This window comes from Salvia hispanica, chromosome 6 (genome assembly GCF_023119035.1).
Source record: "Salvia hispanica cultivar TCC Black 2014 chromosome 6, UniMelb_Shisp_WGS_1.0, whole genome shotgun sequence".
NCBI classification, from domain to species: Eukaryota; Viridiplantae; Streptophyta; class Magnoliopsida; order Lamiales; family Lamiaceae; genus Salvia; species Salvia hispanica.
In genome coordinates, this window is record NC_062970.1 from 19,372,805 (window position 1) to 19,390,741 (window position 17,937).

A 17,937-nucleotide genomic window follows, 5' to 3' on the forward strand; every position below is an offset into this window, starting at 1 on the left:
GGGAAATGACTATATTACTATGGAACATATCAAAATGCCAAAATGACTCTATTACTATGGATCGGAGTAAATATATTATTTTTTCTGCTTTATTCTTTCACTGTTTATATAATTTATTCTTCTTATTACTTGTTCTCGGAAAAATGTCTCTACTCTCTAACACTAATAAAATAGGGGAAGGATATGTTTCTGGCTATTTACATATTGCAAGTATATATTTGTCCTTCAATTTGACTAAGAATAAACAAGGGGAAAACGTCATACAAAAAAAAAAAAAAAAAAAAAAAAAAAAAAAAAAAAAAAAAAAAAAAAAAAAAAATCAAAGTAAGGAGTAGTTAAAACAATAAGTAGCATATATACATGAATGAATGCAACTCCAAATACAGTCCAATCAGAAAATGGAATTACCTCTTATCTTCTCCATAACTCTCACTATTCTACTATCAATCTTTGTCATCTACAAACGCCCCCGCCACCGCCACCGCCTCCCGCCGAGCCCCGGCGTGGCTCTCCCAATCATCGGCCACCTCCACCTCCTCAAACAACCCCTCCACCGCACTTTCCACCGCCTCTCCCAATCCACCGGCCCCATCTTCTCCCTCAAGCTCGGCTTCCACCGCGCCGTCGTCGTATCCTCCCCGTCCCTCGTCGACGAATGCTTCACCAAAAACGACGTCGCTTTGGCCAACCGCCCGATCATCATTATCGACAAGTACATCGGCTACAACCACAGCACCATGTCCGGCGCCCCCTACGGCGAGCTCTGGCGCAGCCTCCGCCGCATCGCCGCCCAGGAGATCCTCTCCGGCGGCCGGCTCACCGCGTTTTCCGAAATCCGGCATGATGAGGTGAAATCGATGCTGCTGAGCCTCGTCGAGAAACATACACTTCAACAAAAAAAATCGTTAAGGTCATTTTTTAATTTAATTAAGGACGCTTAATTTGCGTTTCTGTATAACACCAGTCCTTCAAAAACGTCCTTATTGTTGGTATTCCAATTAAAATCAGAGAAAGAAAAAAAAAAAAAAAAACTAAGTTAAATTTTCCTTAATTTAGGAATACTTTAAATTATTGTTATTTTTGAAAATTTTCCAGTGCAAGTAATTGCGCTTATGTCCTTAAAGTAATTGCAAGTAAAAGAGAAGTTTTTTGCAGCGAGAAAGAGAGTCGAGGGTTTTCGGAGGTGGAGCTGAGGCCGATGCTGTCGAAGCTGACGTTTAACAACATGATGACAATGCTGGCGGCGAAGAGGCTGGATGAGGAGAGCGAGGAGGGGCGGAGGTTGCGGCGGATAATCAACGAGGTTTTCGAGATGGCGCAGGCTTCGAATCCGCAGGATTTCTTGCCGTTTCTGCAGTGGATTGACTACGGTGGTTTCACCAAGAAAGTGGCGGCGCTGGCGGAGGAGATGGATGAGTTGTTTCAGGAGCTGGTGGATGAGCACCGCCGCGAGAAGAGGAATAGTATGATCGGACATTTGTTGGAGCTGCAACGATCCGATCTCACTATCAAAGGACTTCTCATGGTAACACTTCTTGGTCAACTCTGTTTTCTTTCTTTATTTTTTTTTTCATGAAATATCTATAAAATAATTAAAATAAAAAGATGTGCTTATATATCCTTTTCAGGAGAAAAAATTGCCTAGTCTAGACATACCATATGGCAATGTGATGTGGTAGGCCCCACCAATATTATTTTGCCAAATGGAAAAATATGGCATACATGGCCAAATGATAATAATGGCATAATATATTGTTTTGAGGTAATTTTTACCATTCCCCATATATTGATTATATACAAGCATACACACACAATGTATATACGCAAGCTCCATCTTTTTTACTTTTAGTCAAGTAAATACGTTTGTTTTTTACTATTTTTATAGTTATTAGATTATATCATTTTTTAAGTTTCATATTCATTATTTTATAATTGTATTTTATAGTTAAGTAGTTATAATAGACTACATAATTATGTCTATTAAAGTTTTATGTTCTTAATTTTATAGTTGGTGTTAAAAAATATAATCTCATTTTAATTGCATAAAGTATGATTATAATCCTTAATTGAATACAGTAATATAGTAGTATTTTAATTTCTTGAAATTCATATTGAATTTTATACTACTACATATTTTGTTAATTGTATAAAATCCATCAGATCATCTTATTATTATTATTATCTTAATTAGTAGTAATATTTTAACATAACACATAATCATTATATAGTTAATGTGTAGTGATAAAATAAAAAAGAACATTAAAATAGTAAATCTATCGTGTACAATGTTAACAAATTTTAAATCATGTATACATCAAAAAAATGAAAAATAATTCTATTAAGTAAATAAATTGAATTTATGTATATATCTCAATATAAAAGAGAATCAATCTAAACTAATAAATTGGTTGTGCAACATTATAATACCATTCATTTTAGTATACACGGTAAAATGAAAATGCATATTATTTGGATAGTTTCCATAATAAATGAGAATGCATATTATTTGGGATAGTTTCCATAATAAATGAGAATGCATTTTTCTTTCCAAAATTTTTATGTTTCCAGCTAGAAATAGAGGCCTTATATATTTCCATTTGGTAAAATAATATTGGTGTGACATACCACATCACATTGTCATGTGGTATACATAGACTATGGAATTTTTTCTCCTTTTTCAGACCCAACCCATTTCATCATGCATTAATGTAAGAGTTGTAAATTGTAGTAATAAATAATATGAGATCTAACGTGAAAAATTGAAAATTCGAATCAAACTTCGTACGTAATACAATAAAAAATAGTACGACTACAGATATTTTGCGTCTGTGGTGCCAAAGGTCTCGATCCATGACTTGTCTCTTAGCTTTAAATATTCTCATTAAAATATCAATGTCATCTAAACGATGTACTGGTCCAAATAGATTAATAAAAAGGTGAATAGGCAACTAAGTAGAATATTTATTTCGTGTAATATTATAAATTAAAAAATTCTAACTCAAAACTGATTGGGGGGCCGTGCTACAAATAGATTGGGTTAGGCGCGAATAAATAGAAAATATTTTAGTTTACATTTTCATGTTTTCATGTAGTACTCCCTCCCTCCATTATTTGTTAAACAAATAGAAGCATTTTTTTAATATAGAGTTTAAGAATAGTATGTTAAATGAATGGTGAAAAAAATAAAAGAATAAAATAAGAAAGATGAAGGAAGATATAAAGTAAAAATGAAACGACTCAATTGAATTTTTCAAAATAGAAAAATGACTCTATTAACATAAAATGGAAGGAGTAATTTTTTGAATTCTCATGTATTTTTTATAATTTCTAAAATAGTAATAACTGGAGGGTTTCTAATTGTTTCTAAGATTTTTTTTATATATACGCAGTTCATAGATATAACCATTGGATAGTTTTATAAGGGAGTATATGAAATCAAAATAATACTAATATAGAAATTTTCTTTGTGTATTAAACAATACTACAATTTTAATTTATTTATTGTAACAGAGCCTACTTTTTGGTGGGACGGATACATCCGCTGTCACTATAGAATGGGCAATGTCTCTACTTCTCAACCATCCTCACATCCTCAAAAAAGCTAGAGAAGAACTTGAAACCAAAATCGGACACCACCGATTGGTAGTTGAAGAAGACCTATCCAACCTGCCTTACCTCCACAACATTATCTTGGAGACCTTCCGGCTCTTCCCGGCGGGGCCATTGCTCGTCCCCCACAGGTCGTCCTCCGACTGCAAAGTCGGGGGATACGACATTCTAAGTGGCACTCTTGTATTCGTCAACGCATGGGCGATACACAGGGACCCCGACTTGTGGGAGGATGCCACTAGCTTCAAGCCCGAGAGGTTCGAAGGGGTGGAAGTCGAAGCGCATAAGCTGATGCCATTTGGGACGGGGCGGAGGGCGTGCCCTGGGGTGGGGCTGGCCCAACGGCTCGTGGGGTTGGCGTTGGCGGCGATGGTGCAATGTTTTGAGTGGGAGAGAGTGGGTGTGGAGGAGGTGGATTTGGGGGAAGGAGATGGGCTAACTATGCCTAAGTTGGAGCCTTTGCGAGCTATGTGTAGGCCGATGGAGATCATGAACAAGTTTGTTGTTGTGGAGGGAACAAAGATATAAGTGCAACTCCAACCTGATGAATGTGCTAACTAAAATGATAATGTATTGTAGTGTTGTTTAAATCATAAATGATATTCTGAGTGGTATGAAATGATATATTTTTGATGAAAATTGAATCCAACACAATAACAACCAGAATAGACAAACAATCGCACAACACCAAGCTCGACTCACCTGCCCCTCACCCCTACAAGACGCATAGTAGGCTCGGGATAGGCTTTTAAGCACATTCGATATCAAAGATCCATCCTAAACCAACTCCTACAGGTTTAATATAGGATTTTCTATTTATTTTTGTTTCCTACCCCGAGTTAAAGAGACGTCGAAGTTAGGACCACTACCGTATTTCGTTACCTAGGCTAACTCCTCCCAAATGACAACAAATACATAAATAGAGCCAAATGCATCAAAACATTCAATATAACTTAGGAATCCATGTTTTCAAATATCCCTAACTTACTAAGAACAACCCAAAAGTTGTAGCCTACCATTTGGAAAGATAACATGATAAAAACCATAACATCTATGATTTGCGGTCAACTCAAGGTGGATTGGAGCTCTTAATCATCAATTCTCATTGAAAAATGGCTCAAGACTTCAAATCTTCTACCAAATCGCACCTCCAACAGTCCAAACTGTTCAATCTTTGATTTTTTTGGTTGGGATGCTCTTGCAGATCAAGAGTCCAACTATTCAAAGAGTGTGCGTCGTGTTTGAGAAAATGTTTGTTCGATTCTATCATCATTCGAGAGGTGTATGATGAGAATCTGGATAAAGAGTTTCGTACTATCCGTGGTATTGTTGATTAGTATCCGTGTTCATCGCTATGGATGCTGAGATTCCTGGAGTTGTGTTCAAAGAAAGGGAAACAACGAAGGAAGACAAATACAACAACTTCTGAAACAATATCGATGTGTTAAAGCTGAGTCTGACGTTGTTTGATGAAAAGGGGAATTTGCCATCCATCAGTGGAAACCATATTTGCTGGCAATTTAAATTTAGAGAGTTTAATCCAGATGAGGACCGTTGTGCACCAACATCAATCCAACTACTACGCGATAGTGGCATTGAGTTTGGGGTATCATGTGTATCCAAATCTTGTTTTTAAGGGTGTCTCCAACGGCGCCCCTCCCGTTCGCCCGTCGGGGGCGGGTGACCTGACGGGTGCCATAGTGGGCGGGAAGGGCGCCCATGCCCGTCCCGTGTGCCCCTGCGATGGCCTCGCACCTCCTGTCGACGTCCTACCTGACGGGCGCTACTGTGGCGTGGGTAGGACGTCCCACTCGGACGTCCCACCGATATTTTTTTTTTTTTAAAAAAAAACTCTATGAATACGACTCGTGTCGAAATTTTAATTCCGTAAATTTTAATTTTAATTGTGAATTTATTAATTTTATTGCGGGAAGTCCTAGTGGGAAGGGCTAGTGCAGTGGGAAGGGCTAGTGATGTGGCAGTGGAATGGGAAGGGCTAGTGCTGACGTGGCATGGGAAGGGCTAGTGGGAAGGGCTAGTGGGAGGGGCGAGTGGAAGGGACGCCACCGGAGACACCCTAACTTTATTTGAATTGGACCGAAGAATCCAAAATATCCAAAAGTTCTCAAAATTCGAAAATTCAAATTAAAATTTGTAATTATTTTGGATATTATGTTAGAACTAGTTAAGGCAAAAATACTATTCCCTCCGTCCCAACTAAGTTAAAATTTGATTAAAAAAAAGAAACTAATTTTAATTTGATAAAATTTGATTAACTCTGGAATACAAATAGATTTAATTTCAATTTTGCGAGGAAAGTCATCGCATCATATCGCATCCTATCCCATCCGTGTTGTATATATGTCACACACTCTCTCCCTCTCCGTTTCTTTTCACGCATCCCATCTCTTTCTCTCTCCCTCTTCGTTTCTTTACACGCATCCCAATTTAAGGTCAATCTCCGAATTTGAATTCACTACCCTATCAAGGGTGAAGTAGGTAGCAAATGTTACAAAGCTAGGTTGGTTGTCAAGGGATTTGAGCAACTACACGATATTAATTATAAAGATGTGTTCACTCCTGTTGTGAAACTAATTAATATTCGTTTAGTATTGAGTATGATTACATTAGATGGATTTAAACACAACATTCCTTCTTGGTGATTTTGAGGATGAGTTGTCTAAAGAAAACTCCAAAACAGTGGTACAAGAAGGTTGATGGATTCATGATGGAGATTGTCTATAAAAGATGCCACTGACCATCGTTATTACTGCAAGAGGTTTGACAAGAACTATCTTACCTTATTATTATATGTTGATGATAAGTTGATTGCCAGAGGTAATGCAAATGAGATGGAAACATACGAAACTAAAAAACCTTTGACGAAAACATAATTCGAATTAAGTTCTAAATCAATTCACAGATGATCATATCACTCAAATTCAGAATGGAAACACAAACAAAACAGAGACTGAAAACTTAAAATAAGTAGAACACAACAATGTTACACCCTCAAGCACAACCATATTTTGGTTCACCAATCCCTCGCTTATTTGGAACATACACATTTTATTTTAGCATCGCAAACCTATATATATAGATGCTGATTTCACTTTATTTATAAGGATAATATATAGTACTAAATTAATCATGATATTGTCAACTTAAAGGATTGTTGAATAAACCCAAAATAAGGTGAGTTTCATCCGAAAATATGAGCCTCGGTTTCCTTAGTGAACTCAACGAAGTAGTTCAAGAGCGCGGTTGAGTGTGGATTATCTGCAATCTATGGTCCATGTTATGAAGTCGACACCTCCTTTGGTCTCAACGTGATAGGTTACAATCATGTTTTTGTATAGCTCAAGATCATCTCCTTCAATCATTTTGAATGTGATTAGCTTTTTCGCCTCATCTACCTCTATAACTTGTTTTGCTCTTTGCTCTTTCCCACCTACATGTACAAGATTTTTAAATTCAGTTATTAGGATAACATTCTATTCATATCAAAATCCTTAAGAAAACATACGTACCAAGTATATCCATTGAATAACAGAGCCACAAGCTCCAAAATCTCCTTGATGAAGTTCACAATCCTGGACTTTGTTAGGTAGAACTTTGGCAAAGTGTTTAGGGTTCTTCGCCATGAGATGATGAAACACGTCTCCTCCGGCCTTGAAAGCCACCTGCGCAACAAGCTTATCCGGTAGCCCAGCCATTATTATACTTGTATTCCAAATGTTACTCTAATTGAATTTAAGATTTTCTAGACTTTATAAAGATGCAGATCACTCTTTTTGATCTTATTATATATAGACCAACAACAACTGATTTTATTTAGAATTTACAATATTAATTATTTGGACTCTGATTGTTCACACATATTTCTGCATGAGAATATCTTGTCATCATTATAATTACTGATTCACAAGTTAAAGTGTGATTCTCCTTCATAATCTTTTTTCGTGATTTTTAAGTTATTATAAGGCCCTAAATACATTGTGTTATAGGGTGATATAGAGTCAATTTTTTTGGTTAGTTATAAGCAACCAAGGGGGTAACGTACAAGGAATAAAAATCTCAAATATAATTCATGTTTACAAGTAAAAGATTATCTTGGGCATTTGTAAATTCAAAATCAAATTAAGCAAGATAAATTAAAGAACATCTACAAGCCATCAACTGCACATCATGGGAAATTGTTAAATTTAAGATATAGCCATCAACTAACTATATTTTGTCCTTAATACTTTGTCATATTCTCCTTTGCGGTACTCATTCTATGAAATATTGTTACACATCTCTAAACTTTGATATCACTAGAAAAACTTTTGCATTATATAAAAAGTGAATTACATTATGCATAAATAAACATTGGATTGGTATCAAAGTAGTACTAAAACTTTAAAAATATCACCAGCACGTATAAAACTTTGATTTAATATCACTAAACAACTTTTGTACTTTTTAAACTTTTTTTAGTCCAAATTACTCTCCAGCCCATAAGCTCTACTTATGAAGAAAGGGAAATTCAAATAAATATTTTATTTAAATATATTTTGAATTTTTTAAATAAATTTCAAAAAAAATAAATTGTCCTTATATTAGGAATGATTTATATTACACAAATTTTATTTTATTCCTCTATAAATTCAGAAAATGAAATTGTGGCAGTTAATCTAATCACAATAGACTAAAATGCCTTTTAAGGGTTGGAGGGTATTTTAAAGAAAAAAAATTAAAAAGTTCAAAATTTCTTTCAGCGATATTAATAAAAGTTTATGAGTGTAGGGTGATATTTTAAACAATTTTCAGAAAAATCTAAGCTTGATTTGTCAGCCCATTTATTTATTTAAATTTATAGAGAAAACAAATATATCAAGTTTTGATCTTTAAAAAAATGTATAATTAAAAATGTTAATAATTTTTAATTTGATATAATTAAACCAATTATTTAAAATAAAACAAACGTGCTAAACGCGCATTAAATAAAAGTGGGGGTTACAGATGGTGCTTATATAAGGTATGAAACATATGATTTTGTTTTTTAATTATTTACTTATATCTCTTCTGAAAAATATTTGCTTAATTGATTTTATGAGTTAGGTTAAATATGTTAACCCGTTTTGCAATTCAAATTTTTTTAGCTTAGTAGTAATGACTTTCTTTACTTATATATATGTTGAGGATTATATATTTAACTAGTATTTACCCCCGTGCTATGCGCGACTTAAAATAAATTCATTTGTTAATTTGACATTGTGAATAAATTTAATAAAATAAATAACAACAATATCACGTAGGTTTAAATATATGTTGAATAATTATAGTATAAAATTAAATAAGCTTGAAATTAAATCAACATGAAAATAACTTTTAGTTACAACATGTATAGATCACTATAAAAAAGAAAAATGTCGTTCTTGACAACATATACTCTTTAACGCTAAAACCCTATTAATATGAAATTGATATAAAATATTTAAGATACAATCAAAAATTTTCGGATGACAATGATATTGCCATAAAAATATAATGAAATTTTTTAAAACCTCTCAAATTTTACCGTACATCATAGAAATGAAAATGCATTTTGAGTTGCGTTAGCGTGCTAACTAATTTACAGTAATAACTAATAACTCTCAATTCTGTGTATTAAAATTTTCAACACAAAGACATAATTATATCAATACAACATGTAAATTTAAATATCAACACAAGGATATAACTTTATCAACACAAGAACATTGATAAAAAAATTTATACCTTTGTGTTGATATTTTTAATATACAAAATTGATATTAGTTTAGTTATTACTCTAAATTAGTTAGTATTTGATCACACAGTATCCAGCTAATAATAACAATTAAAACGAATTAAGTCATTATTTAGTGAAATTAGCCGGTTTAAAAATTTAGCCATTGATTTCAATGGAATAGATTAATTACAAAATTGTAACTGGTCAAATCAGCAGTTTTACATCTTAATGAAACAATTGAAATGACAACAATTTCGCTCATTGTTCTACAAGTAACGTATCAATCTCATGATCTACTTTGCACAAATTTCGGGTAATAAATGCATTAATAGTACTTAATTATCCTAATTTAAATCTAATCGTTCCATTACTATCTTAGTTTCTACAATATGAAATCAAAGACCATTCAATTGAATTTGGCCAATAATTTCACTAAATAGAAACCTGTTAAGCATTTGAATAGATTTATTAGCTATTTTAAAATTATACGGAAAATTTTGTGAAACTAAAAAACTTCATCGTTACTAATTAAAAAAAATTTACATTTTTGAGAAATTTTTATTATTATAATAAAATCACCATGCTCAGGCAGTAACATATTGAACGGAGATGGTGAGCACATGTGTATAGAGGCTTATCCTTTGGTATTGATAATCTTGTCTTAGTATGAGTTAAATGTGTATTAATCATAATTTGATGGTATTAATATTATTACTAAGTTCAAAGTATTTTTATTTTTATTAGTAATAATTTACTTGTTTTTGGCGCATCAATAAATCTGTCTTACTACTACAAAGGAACGAACTAAAAATAATAACTAATAAACAAAATGTATGTAATTAGCAAAGGCTTCTAAAATATTACAAAATTACTGTGAATATGATGAATTATTATTATTGGGCCTAAATAAAATTAGTTGAGATGAGAAAATCAGAGCGGATAATAGGAAAAACCCTAGAAAATCTATACCATACGCATAATATGGATGCAATGAAAAGCCCTAAAATTAGTATTTATTATACAATTACAGGATATTTTTACAATAAACAAAGGTGTAATTTATATATCTCCTATTTCTATTATATCTATAAACCTAATCTTGAGAAGAGTTGAGACTTGAGCACCTCTCTCTATTTTGTTTCACACGCCTCCCTTGAAGCTTTTTCGTTGATTTTTGCTCTGCCTCCTTTATTTACCATCACATCCGCTCTGCTCTTCGACTTTCACCATCTCAGACTATTCCCTCCGTCTCCCTTTACCACTTCTGTAGCACTATCATCAACAAACGCTAGAAGTTTAGGACGATGTGTAGTATACTCGGTTGTCGATAGCCATGTTGTATGGAATGCTACACGTTTGACACATGAGAATCATCGCGGGCAACACTCTTTTTTCCACTACGGTCATGACACTATTGATTAATAGAATTGATATTTATAGAAGATTTGGTAGCTTTTGGTATTTTTCTCCTTTCACACTCCTTCTCTATTGAGTATTAGTGAGCACAATTTAATTTATAATTAATTAAATCAACATTAAATTGTCTCACAAATTTATGTCACGAAAAACTGATAGAGTTTGGATCCATTTGGATTACATTTCAATTATTATTCGATTTAATTAGATTTAATTCCAATGATAATTATATTGTCTCCAATTCATTGATGGAGAAAAACGTTACAGCTTTTCTAATTATTAGAGAAAAGTTCTTTTCTTCTTCTAATTATTAGAGATAAGTTGATTATTCATTTGATGTTCTAAAATGACATTTTTGTGAACTTTTTTAAAATTCCCCTGTCGTCAAATAATTTTGGAACTTTCATTTACAAAATTTATTTGTGAAAAGTATTTATTGAGATTTTATTTTTTTAATACCAATCCTTGATTAAATTTAGTGAGATTAGCCGGTTTAAAATTTTAGCCATTGATTTCAATTGTACATGGGTGAAATTGTAGTCATTGGCTAATTTGAAGATTGAGTGATCGTTACAAATTTTGGGTAATAAATGTATTAATAGTATTTAATTATCCAAATTAACCAAATATTTAGATTTATTCAAAATCTTTTATAAAGTTTATAAATATTCAATTCATGCCTATAATTCTTAAATATTTACATTAAAGGTCAAAACTCGCCTTTTATATATGTATAGATTTGTTAGGAGAATGCAAAATAGTAGTAGCACTTAACAATAAATCAATTGCACATTTAAACTTCTTAATTAAAAGATTCAAACTAAAATACAAATATTATTGGTAAAAATTTTATTTCTCTATAATAAAATGAAGTATAACTTAAGTTCAAAATAAAAAAATACATATATAATAAATTTGAAAAAAGATCTTGCCAAAAAATAACTAAAGATACAATAGTATTATAATATAGTCCCTCAATTTTCTGAAAAATAGAAACTTTGAAAGCGGAAAGTGTTTTAATACAAAATTGATAAAAATAAAAAAATTAAAAAGAAAAAAATGTGTTATTGCAAAATGATCACTTTATAAAGAAAAAAAAAATTCAAATGGAATGTTTCTATTTTAAATATACTGACTAAATAGAAATAATTTCTATTTTTAGGAAATGAAAAGATAGCTTTAGGACATAAATAAGGCATATGATTTAGACATTTAGTAATGTTTACGAAATGACGATGACAAGATATTGGAATGCTGAAATTTGTGGAAACAGTCGGCGCCCAAATTATTTGTAAAGTTCATGTAATCAATAGTTGTTAGGTTAATTAATAATAGAATAAAGACCAAATCATATAGTAAAGTTTAGAATTCAATAATTGCCGGCCTAGTTAATAATGACATAAAAATAATTGTACATAATTGTATAATTAATTATATGTACATAATATTTTTAAATTTTATATTTAATTATATTGATTTTGGTTAGATTGAATTTATAATTTATCAAATTAGTTTTACCAAATAGCCCCTTACTATATTTCAAAGATATATATCATTAAAGGCATTTAAAATCTTTATTCATACAATCTATGAATAATGAAAAATATCATTTATTTGTGAATAAGCTGTATAAAGATCGCCACTGCTAATGTATGATTATGGATTAATGTAAAAAACACATGTATCCATTACTTTATTAAAGATCAAGATTGGAGCATTCAAATAGTCAAATGGGCAGACTATATTTCCAAGAGGATTTCTTCCCAACTTGTTCGCATTTTTAATCCTAAAAGGTAATATTGGTAATTTGTGGGATGAGAATAAAGTTCGTTCAATAACTATGCAACTATCAATTTGTAAAAAAAAATCTTTTACTTAAATGATTGCAAAGGGTTATTATGTAATGTGTTAAAATATTTTAATTAAATAGTTAAAATAAAGAAATTCATTTACAATGTAAAATACTTCAAAATTCTAATTATCTATAAACAAATATAGTACAGGAAGATTGAACTAATATACTAGTCTAATCTATAATTTATTTTGAGAAACAAAGACGTTTCAAGTAGCCATTTAATTTTTTGGTAATAATTAACTATCTCTCTTTTTTCTCCTTTTGTTATCGTCATTTTTAACATTTTATTTTTATCTATATTTTAGTCTATTTTATTATCGATTTCTCTTTTATAATGTACTTTATTTTTTTTATTTTATTATTTATAATTCACTAAACTCTACGTACTTTCTTTGTTATAGGTTACTCCCTCCATTCCCTCATAGTTGAGGCGAAATTTTTCGGCACGGAGTTTAAGAAATGAATGTTGAGTGTGTTAAATAAATAGATAGAAAAGTAAGAAAGAGAAAAAGGTAGAAAGAATAAAGTAAAAAGTGAATAAAGTAGAGAAAATAAAGTAAAAAGTGAATAAAGTAAGAAAGAGGAAAAAGTTACTATAAATGGAAATGACTCAACTATAAGGAAATTTCCCAAAATGAAAAAATGATTCAACTATGAAGGAATGGAGGTAGTAATAGACTATTTTTGTCAATTTGATCCGTTTATAAAAATAGACAGTTCTATCTTAGAGCATTTCCAACAAAAAAAGGTAAATAAAAGAGGTATATCATCTATTTACCATCTCATAAGGTGGAATATATCCTTTCAAAAAGTAACACATTCCATTCCAAAGGAAAATGGCGTATATAAAAAAGTAAATAACTTTTAAAAAATAAAATAATAGTAAAAAACACATTAAAAAGCATAAAATATACTCCCTCCATCCCATAGAAATAGGTCATTTGAGTAAAGTAAGAGAGAAGGGGAGTAGTTGAAATTGTGTAGTGGATAATGAGCCCATGAATAATAAAGTAAAAGAGAAGAGAAAACGGTTACCATAAATAGATATGAATTATTTGTATGGGGTGGACGAAAAAAAAATATGGTCTATTTCTATGGACGGAGAAGTATTAACTCTTAAAATCCTTCTCCTTTGGAGAATGATTTTTCATGAAAAGAAGGTAAATATGATAGTTATAATATTTTACCTCTCTGATGATGGAGAGATAAAAATGCCGCTTCAAAATAGAAAAAAGGTACTCCCTCCGTTCCAAGATAAGTGACCTACTTCTTTTGGGCACGGGATTTAAGGAATGGTATTTAAATAAGTTAAAGTGGAGAGAGTAAAGTATGAGAGAGGAAAAAGTAGAGGAGAGAAGAGAGAATAAAGTAGGTAAAGAATAAAGTAAGAGAGATGACTTTTTGCTAAAAATGGAAATAGGTCACTTATAGTGGGACACCCCAAAAATGAATACAAGTCACTTATCTTGGGACGGAGGGAGTATAATACTTTCTCAAATACTCATCTTCTAGTTGAATAATAATTTTTACTAAAATAATAAATATAATAGTTATATGGGGAGTGATCAATTGCTAACTAATTAGCAATCACAAACTAAGACTAAATCTTAGTGGTTGAAATAATGTCATATTGATTAGAAGATCTAGTGGTTCAAATAATGTCATATTGATTATATTTTAAATTAAGAAAATTAATAAATAAAATTAGAGGGTATTAATGTCAATTCTCTCTCATTAAAATCATCTTAAAACTTTAAATTTACGTAACTCTCTCGATTTAAATTATTTTTTTCGCAAAAAATATATCAAATTAAAGATAATTTTATAATGATTCCAACGAGATCTCAGTTGCATATGTTCCGACGACGTTCGGATGATGAAATTTCATATTTTTTATTTTAGTTTTCGTAAATGTTGATAACCAGATTTTTATCAACAAATATATCAAAAAGTCTCAATAAAACCACATAAAAGTCTCAATAAAACCATGTAAAAATCTCAATAAAACCATGTAAAAATCTCAATAAACATGTGTTGATATTTTATTGTACTAGTGTTGATATTCTTATGTCATATTGTTAATATTTGTAATACACTATGTTGATATAAAAAAACATTCACGAAAATTTTCAAATGATAACATAATGACGATATTACCCTTTTGTTGATATTTTGTCTACTATTTATTGAGATTTGTAAGATTTAATCTCATCCACTCATTTTAAAATCTAAAGGTGGAGATTTGATCTTGATTTTGGATTAGGGTGCTAGAAGTATTAGAACTTGACCCATAATTATATAACATTATTTCTTTATTTACCTCAACCGTTGTAGATGCTCTCAGTTGTAATAAATTATACTCCCTCCGTCCCACTTAAGATGACACGTTTTCCTTTTTAGTTTGTCCCAACTAAGATGATACATTTCCTTTTTTAGTAACTTTCTCTCTCCAATTAATACACTCAACCACTTTTTCTCACTCCTATTAAAATATCCATATTTCTTTATCTTTCTACTTTAATACTTACATCCACCTTTTCTCTCTCCAATTAAATACTTTAACTTATAACTCCTAAAATCCCGTGCCGGCTAAGCAATGTGTCATCTTAATCGGGACGGAGGGAGTAGTATAAGATCTAACGCGAAAATTCTAAGAATCAAATTTCTGTGATACAATAAAAAAATGTACGAGTACAGATATTTTGCTAAACGTCTCGATCTATGACTTGTCCCTTGGCATTAGATATTCTCATTAAAATATCAATTTTATCTAAACGATGTACTGGTTCGTTCAAATGGATTTAATATAAAAGTGAATAGGCAAGTTGTAGAATATTTATTTCGAGTAATATTTCAAAGTGAAGATTACTAATTCAAAACTGACCGGGGCATCGTGTTACAAATAGATTGCGTTAGGCTCGATTATATAAAAGTTATTTTAGTTTATATTTTCATGTATTTTACTAAATTCTCATGTATTTTTTTTATAATTTCTAAATAGTAATACTTGAGGGTTTCAAAATGTTTGCAAGATTCTTTTTAAATATGTAGTTCATAGATATAATCTTTGGATAGTTTTATAAGGATGGGGATAGTAATCAAATCCAAACATCAAATATTTATACAAACTCCAAACTATGATCTGAACCATTAAAAAATCTCATTTGGAGTTTGGAGTTTGTACCATATTTAGAATTTACATTTTGTTACAATTATATAAGGTTATAGGCAGTATATGAAATCAAAATAATGTACAAATTTCTTGTATGAAATCTCATATTATTCGTCTGCCTGTGTATCAAACAATGCAATTTTAATTTTAAAGTTATTTATTGTATTACAGCCAACTATTTGGTGGGACAGATACATCCGCTATCACTATAGAATGGGCAATGTCTCTTCTTCTCAACCTTCCCCACATCCTTAAAAAGGTCAGAGAAGAACTTGAAACAAAAATCGGACACGACCGATTAGTAGTTGAAGAAGACCTATCCAACTTGCCCTACCTCCACAACATTATCTTAGAGACCTTCCGGCTCTTATCGTCCTCCGACTGCAGAGTCGGGGGATACGACATCCCAAGTGGCACTCTCGTATTCGTGAACGCCCGGGCTACCTACTTGTGGGAGGACGCCACTAGCTTCAAGGGGGCGGAAGTCGAAGCGCAGAGGCTGATGCCATTTGGAACGATGCGGAGGTTGTGCCCCGGGGTGGGGCGGGCACTGGCGGCGATGGTGCAATGCTTTGAGTGGGAGAGAGTGGGTTTGGTGGAGGTGGATTTGGGGGAAGGGGATGGGCTACCTATGCCTAAGTTGGTGCCTTTACGAGCTATGTGTAGGCCAATGGAGATCATGAACAAGTTTCTTGCTGTCAATGGGATAAAGAAAGATATAGGTGCAACTCAAACATGATGAATATTCTAGACTAAAAATCATACAGTACTGTATTGCACTGTTGTTTTATTGTTGTCTAAATCACAAATAATATTTTGAGTGTTAAGAAATGACATAATTTCGAATGAAAAATAAAATGTTGTTACAATGTTGTTTGCTTATTGTTTAAATCAAACTATATATTGTCAGTTTTATATAACTTATTTGTTGGACAAATTATTAATGAATCCAACACAATAACAACAAGATAGACAAACTATTGTACAACATGGAGCTCGACACACATGCCCCTCACCCCTACAAGACGCACAGTAGGCTCGAGATAGACATCTAAGCACATTCAATACCAAAATTCTAGATCAATTCCTACAGGTTTAATATATAATTTTCTATTAATGTTTGCTTCCTATCCCGAGTTAAACCATATTTTGTTACCTAGGAACATAAATAGAGCCAAATGCATCAAAACATTCAATATAACTTAGGAATCCATGTTTCAAAATATCCCTAACTTACTATGAACAATCCAAAATTTGTAGCCTACCATTTGGAAAGATAACATGATAAAAACCATAAAATCTACCATTTGGGGTCCACTCAAGGTGGATTGGAGCTCTTGATCTTCAATTCTCCTCGAAAAATGGCTCAAGACTTCAAATCTTTTCCAAATTGCACCTCCAGCTGTCCAAACTCTTTTGGGAGTAATGCCCTAGCTATTTAAATAGTTAGGGCTTGAAAATAGGCCTGGACGCATTTTTCCTGATTTAGCACTTTTTTGCTCAGAAAAAACACGCTACCTGCGCGTTTTTTAACTTGCGACATACTCAAATCTCCTGGTCAGGTGTTATCGTTTAAAAAACGACAGAGTCGCGCGTTTTTTTCTCTACAATGTGTACTCTTTGTAAAACAGACATATCTTCTTCTACCGAACTCCGATTCACCGTCACCTCTGCCACCAAGCCACCTCCAATCATCGACCGCGCACCTGCAGGTTAGTGAATTGAAGTTTCCATTTCACGCCACACACCATAACTTATTTACAAAAGGCTTCAACTTCAATTTCCTCATGATGCTCAGGAGTAGGGCTGTCAAATCGGGTATCCGCGGATACCCGAACCGAAAATTTCGGATACCCGAACCCGAAAAACCCAAAATCACGTACCTGATACCCGATCCGAAATTCTAATTGGATACCCGGATACCCGACTCGGGTATCCAGTCCCGATTTTAATGTACTAGGATTGCTTATTGTTTGAGAGATTCATCTGCTCAAGTTTAGTTTGATTATTGGATGAGAGTTGGTGTTCTCCGACTGTTACTAGAGAGCATAATATTTTGCAGTTCAAAAAGGATAAGCTGAGGCAGCTAGATTGAGGTATTAGGAATGCTGTCATTGAAGAAGTTTTCTC

General features: G+C 32.3%; 2 protein-coding genes across 2 annotated transcripts; both read left to right on the forward strand.

The window, feature by feature from the left end:
• Positions 1 to 349: 349 nt before the first annotated feature.
• On the forward strand, positions 350 to 4,248 carry LOC125196623 (cytochrome P450 81Q32-like). The gene is made up of 3 exons (XM_048095216.1): positions 350 to 910; positions 1,156 to 1,525; positions 3,511 to 4,248. Exons 1-3 carry the CDS (start codon positions 369 to 371, stop codon positions 4,135 to 4,137), a joined length of 1,539 nt encoding a protein of 512 aa, XP_047951173.1. The 5' UTR covers positions 350 to 368; the 3' UTR covers positions 4,138 to 4,248.
• An 11,779-nt stretch (positions 4,249 to 16,027) lies between these two features.
• LOC125194869 (cytochrome P450 81Q32-like) lies at positions 16,028 to 16,689 on the forward strand. The gene has a single exon (XM_048093083.1). The coding sequence runs from the start codon at positions 16,028 to 16,030 to the stop codon at positions 16,544 to 16,546; it is 519 nt and encodes a 172-aa protein (XP_047949040.1). The 3' UTR covers positions 16,547 to 16,689.
• The last annotated feature ends 1,248 nt before the right edge of the window (positions 16,690 to 17,937 follow it).